The sequence below is a fragment of the Scyliorhinus canicula genome, chromosome 7 (genome assembly GCF_902713615.1).
Source record: "Scyliorhinus canicula chromosome 7, sScyCan1.1, whole genome shotgun sequence".
Taxonomy (NCBI): domain Eukaryota; kingdom Metazoa; phylum Chordata; class Chondrichthyes; order Carcharhiniformes; family Scyliorhinidae; genus Scyliorhinus; species Scyliorhinus canicula.
The window spans coordinates 43,483,312-43,506,799 of NC_052152.1; the positions used below are offsets into that span (position 1 = coordinate 43,483,312).

Below are 23,488 nucleotides of genomic sequence, written 5' to 3' on the forward strand. Positions count from 1 at the left end.
TGGCCACCATGGGTGCGCCACCCCGGGGTCCGATTGCCCTGCGCCCCCCCCAGGACCCCGCTCGCGCCGCCGATCCCACCGCCACCAGAGGTGGTTCAAACCTCGGCTGCGGGGCCAGCGGCGGGACTTCGGCCCATCGCGGGCCGGAGAATCGCCGCAGGGGGCTCGCCGATCGGCGTGGGGTGATTGCCGCCCCTGCCAATTCCCGGGTGGCGGAGAATTTCTGCCATGGTGGGGGGCGGGATTTTCGGCGGCCCCGGGCGATTCTCCGACCCTGCGTGGGGTCGGAGAATTTCGCCCAAGGTGGGTGCTAAAGCATTTTTTCAAAACCTAGTACAAAAAGGCGGCTGAGACACAGAATCCCAACAGTGCAGAAGGTCACCCCGCTCATTGAGTCTACACCAACCCTCTGAAAGAGAACACCACACAGGCCCACTCCATCCCCCCACAACCGAACCTACACATCTTTGGACACTAAGGGGTAATTTAGCAAGGCCAATACACCTAACCTGCACATCTTTGGACTGTGGGAAGAAACCGGAGCACCCGGAGAAAACACATGCAAACATGGGGAGAAAAAGTGTAGACTCCACATAGACACAGTCACCGAAGGTTGGAATCAAACCTGGTCACTGGCGCTGTGAGGCAGCTGTGCTAACCACTGTACCACCATGATTACATGCTCAGTCCTTTAAGATCATCAGAATTTCCCTTTATGTATTTTTTTTATGATGTTACTATGACTTAAATTGACAAATTATATCGATGTGTATATCAGCAAATAATTTTGGCAATCTATTGCCATTTTAGAATTTTAAAAAGATGGTTCCCTTTTCAAGAGCTGCAATGGAGCTCTTGGATGGCTTCACTCATTTATTCCCGATTTATCCATCCTTTTAGAAAGGAACATTTTGCATTTGAAATGAAATGAAATGAAAATCGCTTATTGTCACAAGTAGGCTTCAATGAAGTCACTGTGAAAAGCCCCTAGTCGCTACATTCCGGCACCTGTTCGGGGAGGCTGGTACGGGAATTGAACTGTGCTGCTGGCCTGCTTGGTCTGCTTTAAAAGCCCGCGATTTAGCTGAGTGAGCATTTACATCGCATCCCATTAATCAAGATTCCAAATGTCCCAAAAATTACAAAAGAAAATTGACAATGCATTATTAATTAGTCTACCATTGCAGCCATTCTTCACATGCCACAACACTGTACAATAGCTTTTCACCATGTTGAATGAGGCATATTGAACCTGGGAGAATTCTCTGCCTTTCTTCAAATTATATCATCTGACCGTCAACATCTACCTGAACCACTGGAACACTGACATCTCAACAATGAAGAATTCCTTTGAATACTGCACTGAGTGCCAGTCTGAACCACATTAAAATCAGGAGAGAAATTTGAACCAAAACTTTCTGACTCAGATGAAGAGAATGTTGCCAAGTGTGTCAAACTGATAACAGGTCCTGCTGGGTATTAGAATTACTGTGGAGTTGTGATAATCATCCATATCCAATGTTCAAAGCCCAGTATTACATTTCCATTATTTTTTTTGGTAAAAACACAACAGTATTAATCATGAAATAATATCTGCAAATTAAAAGACCAACTTTTAAAAGCAATCGCAATCATGTGTAAAAACAGGTACAGTGCTTAAATATTCCATCTCATTCTGATTACTAACCATTGAAATTTAAAATCTCTAGAAGGGCAAGATACAAATTTGAAATTTACGTAAACTTGCAATGATAAATTGCAACAATATTTTAGAATGAAGCACTGGAATAACGATCACATGGCACGATTCTATTAAACAGGAACTGCTCGTACAGGTTTGTGCTACATTTCCATGTTTTCACATCAGATGGCGCTGTTGCACCACTGAACATTCATGACAGACAAAGACTTTCCCTTCAGCAAATGACCTACTGGTCTGTTTTTATTCAAGTCGGAGCTGGTTTCTTTTATTTTTTTAAATATATTTTTTAGGGTATTTGCAAGTTTTTATAATAATAACAACAATAACAATGTCATGTTTCCCCTCACCGCCCCCCCCCCCCCCCCCCCCCCCCCCCACCCCATTTCCAATCTTCACATACCCCAACCATGAAACTACAATCCGGCCCTCTCACCCCCTTGGAATACTGCTTCTGCTGACAGTTTAATTTTCCCTGAGAAAGTCGACGAACGGCTGCCACCTCCGGGTGAACCCAACCATTGACCCTCTTAAGGCGAACTTTATTTTCTTGAGACTGAGAAACCCAGCCATGTCACTAACCCAGGTCTCTACACTCAGGGGCTTCGAGTCCCTCCACATTAATAAGATCAGTCTCTGGGCTACCAGGCAGGCAAAAGCCAAGACGTCGGCCTCTTTCGCCCCCTGAACTCCCGGCTCTTCCGACACTCCAAGGATCGCCAGCTCCGCACTTGGCACCACTCGTGTTTTGAGTACCGTGGACATTGCCTTAGCGAAACCCTGCCAGAACCCTCTAAGCTTCGGGCATGCCCAGAACATGAAATGAAAATGAAATGAAAATCATTTATTGTCACGAGTAGTCTTCAAATGAAGTTACTGTGAAAAGCCCCTAGTCACCACATTCCGGCACCTGTCCGGGAAGGCTGTTACGGGAATCGAACTGTGCTGCTGGCCTGCTTGGTCTGCTTTCAAAGCCAGCGATTTAGCCCTGTGCTGAACATGTGGACATGGTTTGCTGGGCTTCCCTCGCACACCTGTCCTCTATTCCGAGAAACTTGCTCATCCGGGCCACAGTCATGTGTGCCCGGTGGACTACCTTGAATTGTATCAGGCTAAGCCTGGCACATGATGAGGATGTATTATCCCTGCTCCGGGCATCCGCCCACAAACCCACCTCTATCTCTCCTCCTAACTTGTCCTCCCACTTGCCCTCAAGCTCCTCCACCGGGGTTTCCTCCACATCCCAAAGCTCCTGGTAAATATCTGAAACCTTCCCCCTTTCCCACCCAGGTACTGGAGACTACTCTGTCCTGTATCCCCCGTGGTGGCAGCAGTGGAAATGCCGGAACCTGTTTTCTCAGGAAGTCTCGCACCTCCAAATACCTAAACCCATTCCCTGTTGACAATTCAAATTTATTCTCCAAGGCTTTCAAGCTGGGGAAGCTCCCATCTATAAACAGATCTCCCATCTTTCTAATGCCTGTCCTTTACCATCTCCGGAACCCACCATTTAGCCTACCCCGGTACACACCGATGATTATTATAAATCAGGGTCCAAATCGATGCTCCCTCCATTCTCTTCTATCTCCTCCACTGCTCCCAGATTCTCAGAGCCGCCACCACCACTGGACTTGTGGACTATCGGGTCGGCGAAAACGGAAGAGGTGCAGTTACCAGTCCTCCCAAACTGGTGTCTTTACACGATGCCGTCTCCATCTGCTCCCATACCGACCCCACCCCCCACTACCCACTTTTTAATCATGGCTATGTTAGCCGCCCAGTAGTAATTGCAGAAGTTCGGCAGCGCCAACCCACCCTTCCTGATTGCGCTCCAGCAACACTTTCTTCACTTGCGGGGTTTTACCCGCCCACACGAAGCCCAAAATAATCTTATTCACCCGCTTGAAAATAGGCCTTTGGGATGAAGATGGGGAGGCACTGAAAGAAAAACAGAAATCTGGGGAGGACCGTCACTTTCACAGTCTGTATCCTCCCTGCCAGTGATAGCGGGAGCATGTCCCATCTCTTAAATTCCTCTTCCATTTGTTCTACCAACCGGGATAGGTTTAACTTGTGCAGTGCCTCCCATTTCCGGGCCACCTGGATTCCCAGATATCGAAAGCTCTTCCCTACCAGTCTAAGCGGCAGCTCTCCCAGTCTCTTCTGTCCTCTTGCCTGGATTGCAAACATCTCGTTTTTCCCCCATGTTCAATTTATACCCCAAAAAATTGCCAAATCCCCCCCAGGATCCACATTACTTCCCCATCCCCTCCAACGGGTCTGAAACATACAAGTGCAGGTCATCTGCGTGAAGCGAGAACCTGTGCTTCACACCTCCCCCGAACCAGTCCTTTCCAGTTCCTCAAGGCTCTTAACACCATGGCCAATAGCTCTATGGCCAGAGCAAACAGTAACGGGGAGAGGGAGCACCCTTGCCTCGTCCCTCGTGTAATTTGAAATTTACCCTGACCTCAGCCAGTTCATACGCACACTCGCTACTGGCACCCAGTCAGTGAAGCTCTCACCAAACCCAAACCTTCCCAGCGCCTCCCACAAGTAATTCCACTCCACCTGATCAAAAGCCTTCTCCACATCCATCGCTACCACCACCTCCACCCCCTCCCCCTCTCCTTCTAGAGGGCATCATAATAACATTTAAAAGCCTTTGAACATTGGTCTCGAGTTGCTTGCCCTTTACAAATCCCGTCTGGGATTCCCCTACTACTGTTGGTTTCCTGTGTTCTTGAGATGGTAACATGGGACCAGCCATTCAACCGCTTCCATCTCTTCCTTCTCTCAAATGAACAGTTTAAAGCACCTTAAGAGTTCAACAATTGGTGTGCATGAAGGTCAACCACCTGGTAAAGTTAGCTTTGTTTTCTCTGTTCACAGGTGCAGCCTGATCTGATGGGTGTTGAGCATTTTCTGATCTTTATTTCAGATTTTGTTTTAATCCATCGCACCTGGTTGACAACACTCACTGCCTGGGCTCATATATGCAGAATGGCCACTTGCACAGACCATTGGTCCACCCAGTAGCAAACAACGCTATTAGGAGAGAAGTCTTGTATCATTTCTTTTGACGTTGGGCATTTAGCATGCATTTGTCAAGCGTCAGTATACTATATAGCATCAGGACCTAGTTGCAATATTTGTCACAAAATTATAAAATATCCAGCTTTGACCCTTTTCTCAAGTGTTTTAAAAATACCCAATTTAAAACTCAATAAATATAAAAAGGTGCTAAAGGTTATTCCACAGATTAGTCAACAGGATGTGGAAATGGGAAAAGAAAATCAGGAAGTGTTCAATGGCAATGCTTACCTGAAGAATAGTACTCCATTATGGGATCTTTGCAAAAAGACTTGAAACGCCAGGTGACTACGACATCCTGAGTCTGAGAAGATGTTGAATAATCACATCTCAGAGCAATGGAAGAAAAAAGCAACGTCACACGTTTGGTCTCCTGCACAGTCACCAGCAATGCAATGCAGACTGAAAGGAAAAAAAAATACAGGTAATCAACAGAAGAGCTCTGGGAAGAATAAAATATTGCATCTGTAGTTACTTCGGTTTGAACTAAGTACATCAAAATCACCCCATGATGTACAGAAATAAGATTTTAACATACCTCCTCTGGTTAATAACCCTTAAGCAATGCTTCTACCAGTGAGGCAAGCCCATTAGTACACCTTCAGAGCAATGCTTTTTACTGCTGAATAATGGGAGTTCTGATACCCTACTAGATGCACACAGACTTCCCACCATTTAATAATTCGCAAACAGCAGCTCAGAGTTGCTGCAGAGGGTGAAGACAGGATGAACAATCCAGATGGAAGAATGCCCAAGTGAACCATGCACCACGGCTGTTTTATTAATTGATTGAGAAAATATTTGAGAAAGCCCCATTACTGGGATAGTTCTGGGGATGTTACAACAATACGATTTTCAATGTTATTGAAAGAATTATTGCTGGATAGTCTCAGAGATTGAATGTTGCAACTTCTACAGAAACAACATATTTAAATCAAGGCATAGTATCAGGGATGAGCAATCTTTTATCAGCGTTTTGAAAAGTAGGAAGATTTTTTAACCCTGCCTTCCCCAAACCAGTTTATCTTGCAGAACTAGGATTTTCTAATAGGAATTTAATTGTGCAAGTACTGACTTGACTGTTTAGGAATGTTACATATTTTGGATTGAGAACTAGGAGACTGCTAAATCACACGAAGACAAGTTTTTGTTTGCAAAAGGAGGACATTTGCACGTTCTCTCCGTGACTGCATGGGGTCCTCCGGTTTCCTCCGACAATCCTGAAAGACGTGCTGTTAGGTAATTTGGACATTCTGAATTCTCCCTCAGTGTACCCGAACAGGCGCCGGAATGTGGCGACTAGGGGCTTTTCACAGTAACTTAATTGCAGTGTTAATGTAAGCCTACTTGTGACAACAAAGATTCTTATTATAATAACTGGATTTGGGAATGGAAGACATTTTCCAGAACTTCTCCCTTCTTCTCACCCCCCCCCCCCCCCCCCACACACACACACACACACACACACACATAATAGTGTTATAATAGTGGAAGGTTTGAAGGACATTACTACAAAGTTCAGCTGGTGTAACACAGAAAAAGACCAAATTAAATGCCAGAATTACAAACGCGACATGGATAAAGAAGGATACATCAGGACAGGGCATGTTTACATGCTTTATGTTAATATGGACAGAGGTTGGTTAACAAGTAAAGTGTACAGGTCTTAGGAAAGAACAGCCTACACACAATAAGTTACCCATAGTTTATCCAATTAGAAACAGTTCAGTTGTGTTTTAAAATATGTGGGGAAGGGAAAAAATAAGCCCTTTCTAGGCATCAGTGAGTATTAAATAAATAAATCTTTCCAAAACAAATCAGATTACTTTAATAGCTGAAAGCTGAACACCAAGATGGAAATGAGCCCCACAGGATTAAAACAAATTGTGGTCACAGTCTGCGAGCAAAGAGAGTCCCAAGAATAGCAGTGAAGATGCCAGCAAGGGAGTTCATGCGTCGATCAATGTGGTTACTGGTATTGCCAGTGACGAACTACAATGGAAAGAAAGGAGGTGAAAGGGGCATTAGTCAGAAAGTTGGGAACAGTATTTTTCCCAGGGAAGGAAACAAATATAGGCTGCAGATGGTATGGAAATATGAATGGTTAAGATAGAAACAGTGATTAGATGCCAGTGAGATCTTGTGCAAGTTGAAAGGAGATTGGAGCGTGAGCAAGTGTTTTCAACTCTTATTTGCATGGTGTTAAATGATTTGCGCACTAACAAATTTTAAAATTGCTTGTATTGGATGTGCTGAGAAAAGTGCGCATTACATCACCATGTACATCAAACAGGTTGTTCGGCCCAAATGGTCTACGCCAGCATTTATATTCCACATAGTATTGGTGAAAATGGTGGGAGGAGGCTATCAACATACGTTCCTATTGCTCTTTCCTTATGTGCCTATCTAGCTTCTACTCGTTAGTTCTTATTTGCTTATGGTACTACATTCTAGGTGAAGATGTCCTGAATTCCCCAATACATTTATTAGTGACTCTTAATTGGGCTAGATTTATGTTCTCTTAATGGAAGTCTGAACTGGGTTGCAAAATATTGATGTTATTTATTTTGCAACAAAAATAATCTCCACATGCACCCTCTCCATCAGAAGGTCAAAAATGGGGATATTTGCTGATTAAAGTACAATTATCAGCACCATTCGCGACTCCTCAGATACTGAAGCAAGACCTGGAGAATTACACTAGATCACTAGTCCAGTGACAATACCACTCCGTCTCCATCTCTCCACAGGTATTCCATATGCCTTAACTACACTATCTACCCATCCTGGTGTCTTCAAGGATCTCTGGGCATGCACCCCAGTGTTCCTCTGGGATTGGCACCCTATGCACCACCTTGAACAGTCACTTCCTTTACCAATGCCCAGTGGCAGCTGTGTACACCAACTACGAGATGCACTACAGCAACTCACCAAGGCTACTTTCACCACCTTCCGAACCCACAACCTTTACCACCTTGAAGGACAAGCCGGCAGATAACTGGGAACACCACCCCGTGCAAGTTTCCCTCTAAGCTGCACACCACCCTGACTTGGAACTATATAGTCGTTCTTTCACTGTTGTTGGATCAAAATCCTGGCATACCCTTCCAAACAGCACTGTGGGTGTACCTACGTTACCACATGGATTGCAGTGGCTCACCACCACTGTTTGAAGAGCAATTTAGGATGAGCAATAACTGTTGCCCTAGCCAACGACACATTGAAATAATTTTTCTTTTTAAAAGCACGCCATTTTCCTGTGGCCTTTTGGCAGGTCAGGAAGGCCTTCAGTGCAATATATTCACACACTTCTTCTGAGGTCAGCATTGTGAGGACCACAGGAAAAGTGTACTTCCCCCACACAATTTTTGAAGTATGGGTTTTATACATGTACTCTATTGAACCTTACACTGGCCAATGTTGTGTTGTCACACATACAGATGCCATGCCCTGTTAGCCTCTACTGTCATGTTTCTCCTACACCTACACCCTTCCAATAATTGACACACTACTTTGAAATGGAAATTAGATGCATTCTACTATCGGTTTTAAACAATACATCTGGCAATATCGGTGGAGAGAGGAACAGAGTTAATGTGGAGTCCAAACATTTCACTCTTTAGACTGGAAACGTTAATGGTTTCTCTCTCCACACATGCTGCCAGACCTGCTGAGTTTTTCCAAGTACTTTATTTTAGATTTTGAGCATCTGCAGCACTGTGTTTATGTATTAATGTAGCTGGAAGAATTTGTTATGACAACTGTAGCAGAGTTCCAAAAACCATGAATACATGTTTCAAAAATCGGAGAATCGCTTCAGCTCAGCAGGTGGTCTATGGACTCGAAAGCTACTGAAACTTTTAAAAAGCTGTATTTACAGTATCACGGTAGCATTGTGGGTAGCACAATTGCTTCACAGTTCCAGGGTCCCAGGTTCGATTCCGGCTTGGGTCACTGTCTGTGTGGAGTCTGCACATCCTCCCTGTGTGTGCGGGGGTTTCCTCCGGGTGCTCCGGTTTCGTCCCACAGTCCAAAGATGTGCAGGTTAGGTGGATTGGCCATGATAAATTGCCCTTATTGGGTGGGGTTACTGGGTTATGGGGATAGGGTGGAGGCGTTGACCTTGGGTAGGGTGCTCTTTCCAGGAGTCGATGGGCCGAATGGCCTCCTTCTGCACTGTAAATTCTATGATTTACAGAATATGCCTTTTTTACAAACCTAATAGACACAAGATTTTGCACTAGAGTAGTTTTCTTTCCCTTTCCAGTACCAGTGATAATTCATATTTTCTTCTTTTAAAAAAAAAGTTTTAAAAATAATTCCCATTACTGCCCAACTCCTAAAGACTATACATAGTACACTATGCACGAAGAACAAGATAACATAAGAAATAGGGGCAGGAGTAGACCACATGGCCCGTTGAGTCTGCTCTGCCAATCAATACCACCATGGCTAGGCTTCCAACTCCCTTTTCCTGCCTGCCCCCCCCATATCCCTCAACTCCAAGAAAGAAAGACCAAAATTTATCTCTCCTAGCTTCAAATTTATTTAACGATGGCACATCCACAACCCTCTAGGATTGAGAATTCCAAAGATTCGCTACCCCGAGTGAAGACATTTCTCTTCATCTCAGTCCTAAATGATTGGCTCCTCACTTTGAGATAGTGCCCCCTTATTTTAGATTCCTTGACCAATGGAAACAATCTCTCAGCATTCACCCCATTAGGCCCCTTTAGAATTCTATAGGTTTCATAAGAGATTCTCTCATATTCTCCTAAACTCCAGGGAATATAAATGGATTTACTCAGCCTTTCATAGGACAACCTCATAATTCCAGGGATCAGTTTCGCTGTACTGCCTCTAATGCAAGTATATCCTTTCTTAAATATGGAGATCAAAACTGCCCACAGTATTCCAGGTGTGGTCTCACCAAATGAACCCTGTACAACTGTATTCAATTCAAATTGCACCCAGCTGCTGTGCAACCCAGTACTCCCAGAGCATCGGCCTAGGTCTCTGGTACAGTGGCATGACCACTAAGCCACCAGTGGTAAGGATACACATGGGCATGGGTGATCTGAGGTTTAAACAACAAGTGGAAACAGGCAGCCGTGTTGTAGAACCTAGGTGAGCCTTCCAATTGGCCCGCCTCCACATTCCCCACGCACTCCATCAAGGTCACCCTGACCTCGGAAAGTCCTGACCACGATTTCCAGGTTTGGACTCCATGTACGTGGAAGCAATTTCTCCATACCTACCCTACCAAATCCAAAGCCATGTATCAGGTCACCACTCAACCTTCTCTTTTTCAGAGAAAATATTCCCAATCTGTTCAACCTTTCCTGATCAATATATCCTCCCAGTTCTAGTATAATCAAAGAGTTCAGGTAATAGACTATTTTAGAAGTAGACAGTGGGTGTTGGCACATATGCACTCGCCTGGAGGTTTAATTAATCCCTTACAGCCTGCCCTTTGATTCTTGTCCAGATGCATTTCTTGCAGCACACTATAAATATTCAACGAGCAGCCTTCACAAATGTGTCAACGGTTTGCATATGGGGATTCTGCAATATAACTCTGGCACGTTGTGCTGCAAAGTGCATTCTATGTCGCTGCTACATACTTAAAATACTGAATGCAAAATGAGAGTTCGTGAAATAAAGAACAAGTTCAAGGCTGCATATAAAACCAGACTTTTGAAAAGTACAATCAAGGTGGTCGGTGTCAGGTACTTCAAATTCTACTTAAGCCTTACAAAAAATTCAAATTGAATCAAAAAGATCCCGGGAGTAATGGCCTCTACCAGCTTTCAAATCGAGAATGGTAGCAGTGTCTGGCTTTTAAATGGAACAATGCAGTCTTCCGGCTAGAAGCAGAGGCAGACAGCAGGTCACACGCCCAGCATGTACACTGACATCATGCATGTCTGTGCTTTTGCTGTGAAATCACAGAGGAGAGATTCCTCAATTTTCTAGTTGCAAGCAAACATGACTATGTAGAACTGAAGATGGATTGTTTTGTTATTTGGAAGAGAGGGCCAAGACACAAACATGCGAAGATCTCACAGGTGAATCTGCTGGAGAGAGCGGTCCTCAGGAGTGTCCATGGCAGGACAAAACAGCTCTATAGAGAGCTAACAACAGTCAACAAAGCAAAAACTGAAAATGGGAACAAAACGGTACAAAGATGATTTCTTGAGGTATGGCTTTATTAATTGTGCCTACTCAAGGGTGGCACATGGCAAAGTGGTTAGTACTGGGACTGCAGCACTGAGGACCTGCGTGGGTTTCACCCCCACAACCCAAAGATGTGCAGGGTAGGTGGATTGGCCACACTAAATTACCCCTTTAATTGGAAAAGGGGTATGATTAAAAAAATTTAAAAATTAATTGTGCGTACGCAAATCACGATGCAAAGCCCATGTGTGTTATATGCAGGGAAGTACTGGCAAATGAAAGTTTTAAACCCTCAAAACGCGAGCTAGAGGACAAACCTCTTAATTTTCAAGGGGCCACACGGTGGCTCAGTGGTTAGCATTGCTGCCTCACAGCACCGTGTTTGATTCTGACCTTGGGCGACTGAGTGGAGTTTACACTTTCTCCTTGTGTCTGCATGGGTTTCCTCCGGGTGCTCCAATTTCCTCCCACAGTCCAAAGGTGTACAGGTTAGGTGGATTGGGCAGGATAAATTGCCCCTTTGTGTCCAATAGGTTAGGTGAGGTTGCAGGACAAGCTATTGGGCCCAAGTAGGCTTCTCTTTCGGAGGGTCAGTGCAGACTCGATCGGCTGAATGGCCTTCTTCTGCACAGTAGGGAGTCTATGGATGTAGCTTGACCTTAAACCATCAGCTGAAGTCCTTAGCAGGTGTACGGCAGAGCAAGGGAAATTGTGAGGACCAAGCAGGCTCACCTGTTGCATCAAAGATAACTGAAAATGGTGTAGCGAAGGTCAGTCGGCATGGGTCACGAAGGTAGACAGGTTGGTAAAAGTGGGTTCCGGGGAAAAACAAAGTTTGAAAAATACTGCGCTAGATTCAGCACCAAAATTTTTTTTTTTTATAAATGTTTTTATTCAGTTTTCATATTTTATATTGAACAAATTACAAATTGTTAGGAGAGAAAAAGAACAAAAAAAAACAACAAACAAACACGCAAAAATTAACATACATATTTACAGGTAAGCATCTTCGTAGTAGTAACTGCGCCCGCCCCCCCCCCCCCCCCCTCAACATGTTTATTTAGTTTGGTTTTGGGCCTTAGCTAGCCATCGAACCCCCGTACCGAACCTGTAGCCCCCCCCCCCCCCCCCCCCCCCCCCTCCCGCTACCTTCCCCCGACTATTCTTCCTCTTGTACATTGGCCACAAATAGGTCCCGGAACAGTTGCATGAATGGCTCCCACGTTCTGTGGAAGCCGTCGTCCGACCCTCGGATGGCAAATTTGATTTTCTCCATTTGGAGAGATTCCGAGAGGTCGGACAGCCAGTCCGCAGCTCTGGGCGGTGCTGCTGACCGCCAGCCAAACAGGATTCTACGGCGGGCGATCAGGGAGGCAAAGGCAAGGGCGTCCGCCCTCCTCCCCAGGAATAGATCTGGCTGTTCTGAAACCCCGAAGACCGCCACTATCGGGCATGGCTCCACCCTCACTCCCACCACTTTGGACATAACCTCGAAGAAGGCTGTCCAGTACTCCACGAGTCTGGGGCAAGACCAGAACATGTGGGCGTGGTTGGCCGGGTCTCTTTGGCACCGTTCACATCTGTCTTCCACCTCCGGGAAGAACCTACTCATACGGGTTCTTGTTAAGTGGGCTCTATGTACCACTTTTAGTTGCGTCAGGCTGAGCCTTGCGCACGTGGAGGTGGAGTTGACCCTATGCAGTGCTTCGCTCCAGAGTCCCCACCCTATCTCCATCCCCAGGTCGTCCTCCCATTTCCTTCTTGTTGCGTCCAGTACGGTGTCGTCCCTATCTACCAGTCGGTCATACATGTCACTACAGTTCCCTTTCTCTAGGATACTTGCGTCCAGTAGGTCTTCCAGTAGTGTCTGTCGTGGCGGTTGTGGGTACGTCCTTGTCTCCTTTCGTAGGAAGTTTTTGAGCTGCAGGTACCGTAGCTCGTTCCCCCCAGCTAGCTGAAACTTCTCTGTCAGTTCGTCCAGTGTTGCGATCCTGTCGTCCGTGTATAGGTCCCTGACTGTCAGTGTCCCCCCGTCCTGCCTCCACCTTTTGAAGGTGGCGTCAGTCAGTGCTGGTGTGAACCTATGGTTGTTGCAGATGGGAGCCCTGTTCGACATTTTGGTCAGGCCAAGTTGCTGCCGCAGTTGGTTCCAGGATTGGAGGGTGGCTGTCACCACTGGGCTGCTGGAGTGTTTTTTGGGTGGGGATGGGAGTGCTGCCGTGGCGAGGGCCCGGAGGGAAGTTCCCATGCAGGAGGCCTCCTCCGCACGCACCCACTCAGCCTCTGGCTCCTGGATCCATCCCCTTACTCGCTCGGCTGTTGCTGCCCAGTGGTAGAATTGTAGATTCGGGAGGGCTAGCCCTCCCCTGGTTTTTGTTTTTTGTAAGACCTTCTTTGGGATCCTAGCATTTTTACCCCCCCATACGAACGCCATGATGAGTTTGTCCAGCGCTTTGAAAAAGGCCTTGGGGATGTAGATCGGAATGGATCTAAACAGGAAGAGGAACCTGGGCAGTACGTTCATTTTGATCGTCTGAACTCTCCCCGCGAGGGAGAGCGGGAGTGTGTTCCATCTTTGCAGGTCCTTTTTAACTTCCTCCGTCAGGCTGGTGAGGTTCCATTTGTGGATCCCTTTCCAGTCATGGGCTATTTGGATCCCCAGGTAGCGGAATTTATGTCGGGCTTGATTGAACGGCAGCCCCTTTAGTGCTGCCCCCCCCCCCCCCCCCCCCCCCCCCTTGCGGGTGTACTGGGAAGATCTCACTTTTGCTCATGTTGAGTTTGTAGCCCGAGAAGGCTCCAAACTCTTTCAGGAGCGCGATGATTCCGTCCATGCTGCTTTGTGGGTCCGAGATATAGAGGAGCAGATCATCCGCATAGAGTGAGACTCTGTGCTCTCTACCTCCCCTTCGGATCCCCCTCCAATTTTTTGCTGCCCTGAGCGCGATTGCTAGCGGTTCAATTGCTAGTGCGAACAGCAGCGGGGACAGTGGGCATCCTTGTCTGGTGCCCCTGTGCAGCTGGAAGTATTGGGAGTTGGTATTGTTGGTCTGTACACTCGCCATGGGAGCGTTGTACAGGAGCTTTACCCAAGCGGTGAACCCTGTTCCAAGCCCGAACCGCTCCAGTACCTCTATGAGGTATTTCCACTCGACTCTGTCGAAGGCCTTTTCTGCGTCCAGGGAGACGATCACCTCTTGTGTTCTCTCCCCGGAGGGGGTCATTATCACGTTCAGCAGGCGCCTGATGTTCGCGGTAAGCTGTCTACCTTTGACAAAGCCCGTCTGGTCCTCTGTGACCACCTCAGGTACACAGTCTTCTAGCCTCTTGGCTAGGATTTTGGCCAGTATTTTGGCGTCTGCATTCAGCAGAGATATGGGTCTGTATGACCCACATTCCGTTGGGTCTTTGTCTTTCTTAGGTTTCAGCACCAAAATTAATCGTACCATGAATAGGCGGTGGAGTGACACAGGACAAATGCATCATGACTGTTGCATTTACTAGAACGAAGCTATGGGCATGATTGCATGTCAAGTGAATGATACCTATTGTATTTTGGTGCATTGCCCCATGGCAATATGGTGTCCACAAGGCCATGTTGCTGGCTGCCTGCTCTATGGGAAGCCAGCTATCCTAAAAAAAAACCACAATGAACCGAAGAGCTGGCATAAGTTTCTTCTCTTGGACTAAAGGGCTTACCTTCCAGATGCAGAAACGGTTGGTGAATTATGAAATGATGGCAATGCCTCCAAGCTCACTCCAGGAACAACCCACTGGTGTAGAAATGAGGGCCATGGTAACCTTTACAGCCACTGGTTGGCACTGTAGCACAATGGCTAGCACTGTTGCCTCAGCTCCAGGGACCCGGGTTCAATTCCGTCCTCGGGTGACTGTGTGGAGTTTGCACTTTTCCCCCAGTGTCTGCGTGGCTTTCCTCCGGGTGCTCCAGTTTCCTCCCATAGTCCAAAGATGTGCAGGGCAGGTGGACTGGCCATGGTAAAGTTCCCTGGTGTCCAAAAGGTTAGGTGGGGTTACTGGGATAGGGTGGAAGCATGGGCTTAAGTAGGATGCTCTTTCCAAAGGCCGGTGCAGATTCGATGGGCCAAATGACCTCCTTCTGCACTGTAGGGATTCTATGGTTGAGCCATTCTCGCCTTGATTGGTGGCGGCAGATTCAGTTACAGAAGGTGGGAGTTTGGTGTCCACCTCTACAGGTGAAACCTCACCACTGAACACACTACTCCTGGCTTAGGGGCAGGTTGACGTGTTCATGGAAACCCTAGATGGGCAATGCATCCTGCTGACAACCCCTACTTTTTCCTCCTTCTGCAATGGCTCGTTTTCTCTAGTGTCTCTGCTCCATCATCAGCTGATTACATACATACATAGAACATACAGTACAGATTCTGCAATACAAAGAGGCTGCAACCACAGCCTCATGCCTGGGAACATGACATGTACTCCAAAGCCTTTCAAAAGCCCACAGCTCCTTCCAAGCTTTCTGCTGATTTGCCTAATTTTTCACAATTTCTCCAATAGCCCAGTTCTTCCAGTCAAAAGCAACTCACAGATAGCAATGCCTCCGAATTAGGAGGGGATCTCTTCTGCAACTGAACAAGGTGTTCAAAGATGTGTAAGAGAGCTGCAACTAGGCCAGTGAGGCAAGTTGTCAAATCAACGTTAGATGCTGACTGACCTCACACAATCTGCCGATTCTGAAAACCCTGGCTATCACCTTCTGCAAAACGGCGATTGGCATGGTTTGCAACAGAGGTGGTTGGCAGCAGCCGCCCCTCTGCCCAACCAGACACTGCCATTTTTCATCACCTACCAGTTCCCATAATCACCAAAACACCAACACCATGGAATAGAATTCTGCATCCTCAATAAAGCAAGACTATCTGGCATAGCCAAGTGTTCCACAAACGGCAACATCGAGGGACGAAACTTGAATCGTAGATGCAGTTGGGTGTGCTGAACTTGCCCATTTCTGAATCTAACATATTAACAAAAACTAAATCACAAATACAGAAATATATTAAATGGCGCATAGCAAGGCAAACAAATTGCAAAGATCAAACATTTAATCAATGCCGAAGCTTTGACCTCCTGCGGTTAGTGTTATCTGAACCTTTTGGATTTGTTTGCAGCTTTAATCAGGCACCCGGTGACTCCGGTTATTCTAGATTATTTACTCTGTTTTAGTATCAGATGTAAACAAATAGACCTTCATTTAATTTTTTTTATTGAGGCATTTGTATGTATGCACAAACACAACCAAAAAGAGCACACAGGAATTCAAATAACAAATACATAACACTCCACAGTCCACCCTCCCTGCCACTACCTCTCACCTCCCCTACCTCTCTTTTAAACCCCACGTCCTCCTCGCTCTCTTTCTCCTCCTCTTCCCTCTCTTCCTCCCCCCCCCCCCCCCAACCCCACCCTCGCTGCCACATTAACTATTCTCGAAGTAGTCGATAACGGTTTCCATCTCCAGGCAAACCCCTCAGTGAACTTTATCTTTTCCAACCCGGAGGAATTTGTGCGGTTGCTCACCCACACCCCTGGTTTCGGCGACCCAGAGTCCCTCCACTCCAGCAAGATCCGTCTCCGGGCTACCAGGGAGGCAAAGACCAGCACATCGGCCCCTCTTGCCCCCTGGACTCCTGGGTCTTCCGATAATCCAATAATCGCTACTTCTGGACTCCGGACCGCCTTCACCCTCAACACCTCAAACATAATGTCAGCAAACCCTCACCAGAATCCCTCCAGCTTCAGACAGGCCCGAAAACAGGGGCGCCCTCCCAGTTCATTAGTTCTTTGTAGATCTCTGACACACTTGCCCTCACTCACCCATTTTCGGCACCAGCTTGTCCTGCAAACCCGGGGTCAACTGGTCGGGAAAGGGTGGCAAGTACCAGAACCCATTCCCGCTGGGCAGCTCATATTCCTCTACCAGCCCCTCCGAACAGGAAAAGCTGCCCCAATGAATAGGTCCCCAAACCGCTCAATCTCCGCCCGCTGCCATCCCCAGAACCCCGCATCTAGCCCAGAGTGAACCTATGGCTCCCGCATACCATTGTCCAAACAAAGGCCCCCTCCAGCCTCAGGTGCTGCTGCCACTGTCCCCACACCCTCAGGGCCGCCACCACCACTGGACTTGTGGAGTACCTGGCCGACGAGAACAGCAGAGACGCCGACAACAGTGCCCCTATGCGACTAGGGGCTTTTCATAGAAACTTCACTGAAGCCTACTTGTGACAATAAGCGATTTTCATTTCATTTCCTTACAAGAGGCTGCTCCCATACCGACCCCTCCCCCACTATTCACTTCCTCACCACGGCTACATTTGCTGCCCAGTAATAATTCATCAAATTTGGCAGGGACCACTCAGCTGCCCCACCACCTTACGTGTAGATATCAGTCCAAACTCCATCTGGAGTTTCAACAGTCCAGCCTTTGAGGCCTCCGAATACTTCCCATCAACCTCGCCATCTCAGCCCACTCCGTCTTGTCCCTATGTGCCCGAATAGATATAAACTTCCCCACCCCGATCACTGCTTGATTTGATTTACTGTCACATGTATCGAAATACAGTGAAAAAAGTATTTTTCTGCGGCTGAGGAACGTACACAGATACAAGAATAATCAACAGAGAACATTGACAAATGGCACATCGACAAAACAGTGATTTGTTACAGTGCGGAACAAGGAGCCAAACAAAGCAAACATGAGCAGTGTCTCCCATAGTGAGGAGGATGAGACCTCACCCGTGGCACTCAGCTCGACATACCCCCAAATAGCCATCACCCATTCACAAACCTAATCTGCTAAATAATCCCCCATCTGATCTCCACTGTGGGTGCTGCTCCCCCGCATCTTCATATCTAATCCTGAGTGGAAGACCTGACAGAGACAGAGAGTAGTGGTGGAAGGGAGTGTCTCAAAATGGAGAAGGGTGACTAGTGGTGTTCCACAAGGATCCGTGCTCGGACCACTGTTGTTTGTGATCTACATAAATGACCTGGAGGAAGGTATAGGTGGTCTGATTCGCAAGTTTGCAGATGATACTAAGATTGGTGGAGTTGCAGATAGCGAGGAGGACTGTCAGAGAATACAACAAAATATAGATAGATTGGAGAGTTGGGCAGAGAAATGGCAGATGGAGTTCAATCCAGGCAAATGCGAGGTGATGCATTTTGGAAGATCAAATTCAAGAGCGGACTATATGGTCAATGGAAGGGTCCTGGGGAAAATTGATGTACAGAGAGACCTGGGAGTTCAGGTCCATTGTACCCTGAAGGTGGCAACGCAGGTTGATAGAGTGGTCAAGAAGGCATACAGCATGCTTGCCTTCATCGGACGGGGTATTGAGTACAAAAGTAGGCAGGTCATGTTACAATTTGGAATACTGCGTGCAGTTCTGGTCGCCACATTACCAGAAGGATGTGGATGCTTTGGAGAGGGTGCAGAGGAGGTTCACCAGGATGTTGCCTGGTATGGAGGATGCTAGCTATGAAGAAAGGTTGAGTAGATTAGGATTGTTTTCGTTGGAAGGACGGAGGTTGAGGGGGGACCTGATTGAGGTATACAAAATTATGAGAGGTATGGACAGGGTGGATAGCAACAAGCTTTTTCCAAGAGTGGGGGTGTCAGTTACAAGGGGTCACGATTTCAAGGTGAGAGGGGGAACTTTAAGGGAGATGTGCGTGGAAAGTTTTTTTACGCAGAGGGTGGTGGGTGCCTGGAACGCTTTACCAGCGGAGGTGGTAGAGGCGGGCACGATAGCATCATTTAAGAGGCATCTAGACAGGTATATGAACGGGCGGCAACAGAGGGAAGTAGACCTTGGAAAATAGGAGACAGGTTTAGATAAAGGATCTGGATCGGCGCAGGCTGGGAGGGCCGAAGGGCCTGTTCCTGTGCTGTAATTTTCTTTGTTCTTTCCTTCGCCTGGTCTGATCACCGATCTTCAGGTATATTTCTTGCAAGAATGCCACATCCACCTATAAGCTCCTCAAATGTGCGAACATGCGAGACCTCTTGACTACCCACTCGCACCCCCCCCCAACCCTGCCGATCAACCATAGCCCCTCTTGGGCCAGCCTCCAGATCGTGTCACGCACCCTCCAGGTCCGCCCTCAGATGTCTGATCAACCTCCCCCTCCAAACGTACTTCAAAAGCCCCACCCGTCAGCAGTCCCCCACCAGCACACACAGTCACCTGCTCACCCCCCCCCCCCCCCCCCCAACCCACCCACTGCGCTCCTGTGAACTAGCCGACCCAGCTAGCCTGGCAATCCCCACCCATGGCACCTAACATCCTATCCCCTATTGATTCCCCTCTACCCCCTGCTGACTCTCCCACAGTGTAAACAACAACGACAAAAAAAGGAGCATAATACATGAGGAGGAAAAAAAGATGCACGCATCAAGCACGACCATCCAGCATCTGATCAGATAAGCCGGAGTGGAAATAAAGATTCTCCGACCCCCACGCCCCAGAGAAACAGGAAAGGAACAATAACATTAAAGAAAAAAGAACCCCAAACTCCCCAGCAAAGGGGGGGGGGGGGGGGGGGGGGGGCGGGCAGAGAGAGCCAACATCCAGAAACATCTCCTCCAAAGTTCAATGTCCTCCTTTTCCTGCCAGTCCATTGTCTCTAACAAACTCCATCACCTCCTCTGGTGTACCAAGTAATACTCACGACCATTGTGGGTCACCCAGAGACAGGCCAGGTACAACATCCTGAACTTCACCCCCTTCTTGAACAGTGCACTTCTTAAGAGTGCAGACTTTATACTCTGTTGAAACCAGTTCTCCTCTTGGTAAGTCAGTGCACCCAGGTCCTGACTTAGCCAGAGGTCGTCACCATCCCAGATACATCTCCTCGTCTGCCTGGCCCACCTCTATCCTTTCCTTATCTATCAAGGAATCGTGTAACCTCATCACCATCACCTTCAGTGGCACATTTGCCTGCGGCTTCTTCATCAGCACCGTATCCACCTCCAGGGGCCAGTCGAAGGCCCCCTCTCCCAGCAGCTCCTCCAGCATTTTGGCTACACAAGAACCAGTCTCCGCTCCCTCAATGCTCTCTGGCAATCCCACAATCCTGTGTCTCTGGGAGAGTTTCCCCAGATCCTCCACTTTCTCTTTTGAGCTGCTTCTGGGTATCCTTCAACATCCCGATTTCGGCCACCAACAAAGTAAGCTGCTCCTCATGCTCCCCCACCGTCTCCTCTGCCTTGTGAATCGCCTGACTTTAGGTCTCCCATTTCAAGCTCTGGACGATCGAGCCCCGCGTTCAGCGGCTCTACCGTCTTCGCCAAGTCTTCCAGAGCTTCTCTTCTCTGTTGACTTAACATTTCCATTCAAAAAGGTCCGCCAGCTGCTCCATCGATCATTGAGATGATACCTTGCTCTCCCTGTGTTGCAGAAAAGGTTTCTTGATCCCGACAGCTCCTATCGCCTAAAACCACTTCTGGTCAACGAATCCATTCACCGGTGGAGTATAGTCTTCCTCCACCACTCCTGCATCTTTTTCTGTTAAAACATCCACCTGTTAATTGGGGAAAAGGACCAACAAAACCACCTTGAGCAGGAGCTGCGAAATGTGCGCCCACTCACACCATGCCCGCCACCGGAATCCCCATAGACCTTCATTTAATTGTTGGGAAATCAGCATGTGAAAAAAAAAACCAAGTGCATCAATGAGTATGGAGGTTAATCACCACACCGCTGCTTTGTTACCTTTACGAGCACATGGTGAACAAACAGCGAACAAAATAGATTTATTACAGTTCAAATACTTTAGCATAAGTATATTCAATATACCCAGGGTGGTCATATAAACAGAATAAGTTTAAAATATACAAAAATTAATTGAAAATGTTTGAGCTTTTTGTACATCATTTCAGGACTGTTCCTGTGTCAGTCAGTAATTAAACAGGCATATCAAAGGGTCCAAAATCCAATATATTCCGGTAATGAAAAAAAGGAGTGTTTCAAAGGCTTTGATTCCATAGGTGAAGAGGGGAATCTTCATATCTGAAGTGAAGCGGAGAATATTATTTTGAGTTTGCAATATCCTGAAACAAACCACTGTTGAAACTTACTAGTCAACTTATTTTTTTGAGGTAAAAAAGGAAACAAGATAGCCGTTAATATTCTGGCTTTCAAGTAATATCAAGTACAAGAATGGAGAAGTAGAATGGTGCAATTAGACTAGAATCCCAATGTTAACTCAAGGCACAAGTTCAGCATGGCATTGGGCAGTGATGTAGTTTGGTCTGGATATGGGCCCCACTTCCATTTCCAATTGTAGGGCACGATCTACCGGCCATGTTGCGCCCCAATGGGACATGGTCAGTGGTTGCCAGGTTAAGCCTCCCATGGGCTTTCCTACATGCCACCTTGCGGGATCTACCAAAGTCCTGCAAGGCATTGGGGTCAGGAACCCACCCACAATGGGCACGACCAAGCCGCGCTCACGTAAGTAAGCCTTAAACCTACATACTCAGTACCTATTGGCCTCCTCAGGGAGTCCCCATTCAGGCGCTATTCAGTACTCATCCTGGGTAGCCAGGGATAGTGCAGGGTGGCACCCTGGCCCTCCCCCTGGAATGCAGGCACTTTGTCACTGCCACCTAAGCACTCAAAGCAAAGGCACCACAAATGACACTTTTTAGAAACTTTGTTAAATTATGCCCATAGTCTTGGCCCGATCTCAATCAGAACTAATACTTGGCAAGCTGGGATTTTGGTCACCAGTAGATTCCCCTGCAGTCAGCTAAGCATATTGCAAGGGTTCCGGAAGCAGTCACAAGTCAAAGGAAAGGGAGGAAGCCCAGGGCAGGGCTCTTATGGCTAATAATAAAAGAAAATTAAGTATCTTCCCTTCTTGATCAACTTTTGTCTGCTGCAAAGTTTCTCTGGTGAACCTGGCATGTGTTTAGGTCACATGGCTGCGTGGTAAAATGATGCCAGGGCTTGACTTCTGCATATTTATAACACCCTTGCCTGTCTACGGCAAGGCCTCACAAACTGCTAGAAATGTGCCAACTAAGATAGCAGCAGCAGCCAATCTAATCAGGAAAATAGAATCTCCACTTTAACTTTGTGGGCAGCACGGTAGCATGGTGGTTAGCATAAATGCTTCACAGCTCCAGGGTCCCAGGTTCGGTTCCCGGCTGGGTCACTGTCTGTGCGGAGTCTGCACGTCCTCCCAGTGTGTGCGTGGGTTTCCCCCGGGTGCTCCGGTTTCCTCCCACAGTCCAAAGATGTGCGGGTTAGGTGGATTGGCCATGCTAAATTGCCCGTAGTGTCCTAAAAAAGTAATGATGTGGAGATGCCGGCGTTGGACTGGGGTGAGCACAGTAAGAAGTCTTACAACACCAGGTTAAAGTCCAACAGGTTTGTTTCAAACACGAGCTTTCGGAGCACGGCTCACCTGAAGAAGGAGCCGTGCTCCGAAAGCTCGTGTTTGAAACAAACCTGTTGGACTTTAACCTGGTGTTGTAAGACTTCTTACTGTGCTAAAAAAGTAAGGTTGGGGGGGGGGGGGGGGGGGGGGGGGGGGTTGTTGGGTTACGGGTATAGGGTGGATACGTGGGTTTGAGTAGGGTGATCATTGCTCGGCAAAACATCGAGGGCCGAAGGGCCTGTTCTGTGCTGTACTGTTCTATGTCTTTGTCTATGTCTAACCCCTTGATGCACCATCTCTAGGTGTGGTAAAGGAGTGGCTAAAAATCCATGTTAAAGAAAACCTATGCTGACTTGATGAGTTTGTTTCTGCCATTCTTTGTACTAGACACGTCAGTGCAGCATGTACAATATCTTGAACCGATATTAAGATTAGGAACTATATTTTGTACAAAAAAAACTCAATTACACGTTATTGATAGACTATTTTGGAGAATACAAATAATATAAATGGGTTTTAAAAAACAGTAAATGCTGCATTTTAAGAAACAAAACATGATTTAGTCCATTGCCCTTAAAGGGTTAACAAAAACTGAGTTTCAAACGAAACTCAGATTAGAATGCAACAATTGGTTATTGCACAACTCACCACATCATGGCTGCTGGCCACCTTTGCAGCAAACAGTTTTACTCCATCAACAGCTAGTTAACAATTACCCACAATAAATGCTCGAGGCGGGTTTTATATTTCAGGATTGTTGCTTGGAGACGGCATGAAATATGACAACCTTTGGCAGGCTCCAAACAAATATTTTTGGGACGCGAACTGTGAAGGAATTTATCTGGTGGAGTGGATTAGTCAGAAAATAATAGAAATGCACTAATCTACATTTTAAAAGTCTGTAAAGACCTTGCTCCGGAGAGACAGCCGAAAGAAATGTTAAATTGTGAACAAGAGGGTGGAGGTCATAGAGCCACGCTCGAATGGTTTTGTTCCAGAGCTCCTATTAAAATCACCTTTTAACAACGGAAAATCACTCCCAATATAATTAGGATGGTTTCAGATCCCCGATCTGAAGCATTTATTCTACCC

At 47.0% G+C, this 23,488-nt stretch overlaps 1 protein-coding gene across 1 annotated transcript in view; it reads right to left on the reverse strand.

The window, feature by feature from the left end:
- LOC119968909 (immunoglobulin-like domain-containing receptor 1) overlaps positions 1-23,488 on the reverse strand; it is a 77,035-nt gene that overhangs the window by 19,971 nt on the left and 33,576 nt on the right. The window contains exon 2 of the mRNA XM_038801889.1: positions 5,024-5,194. Within this exon, the coding sequence (XP_038657817.1) occupies positions 5,024-5,194 (171 nt within the window). The remainder of the gene's footprint in view (positions 1-5,023; positions 5,195-23,488) is intronic.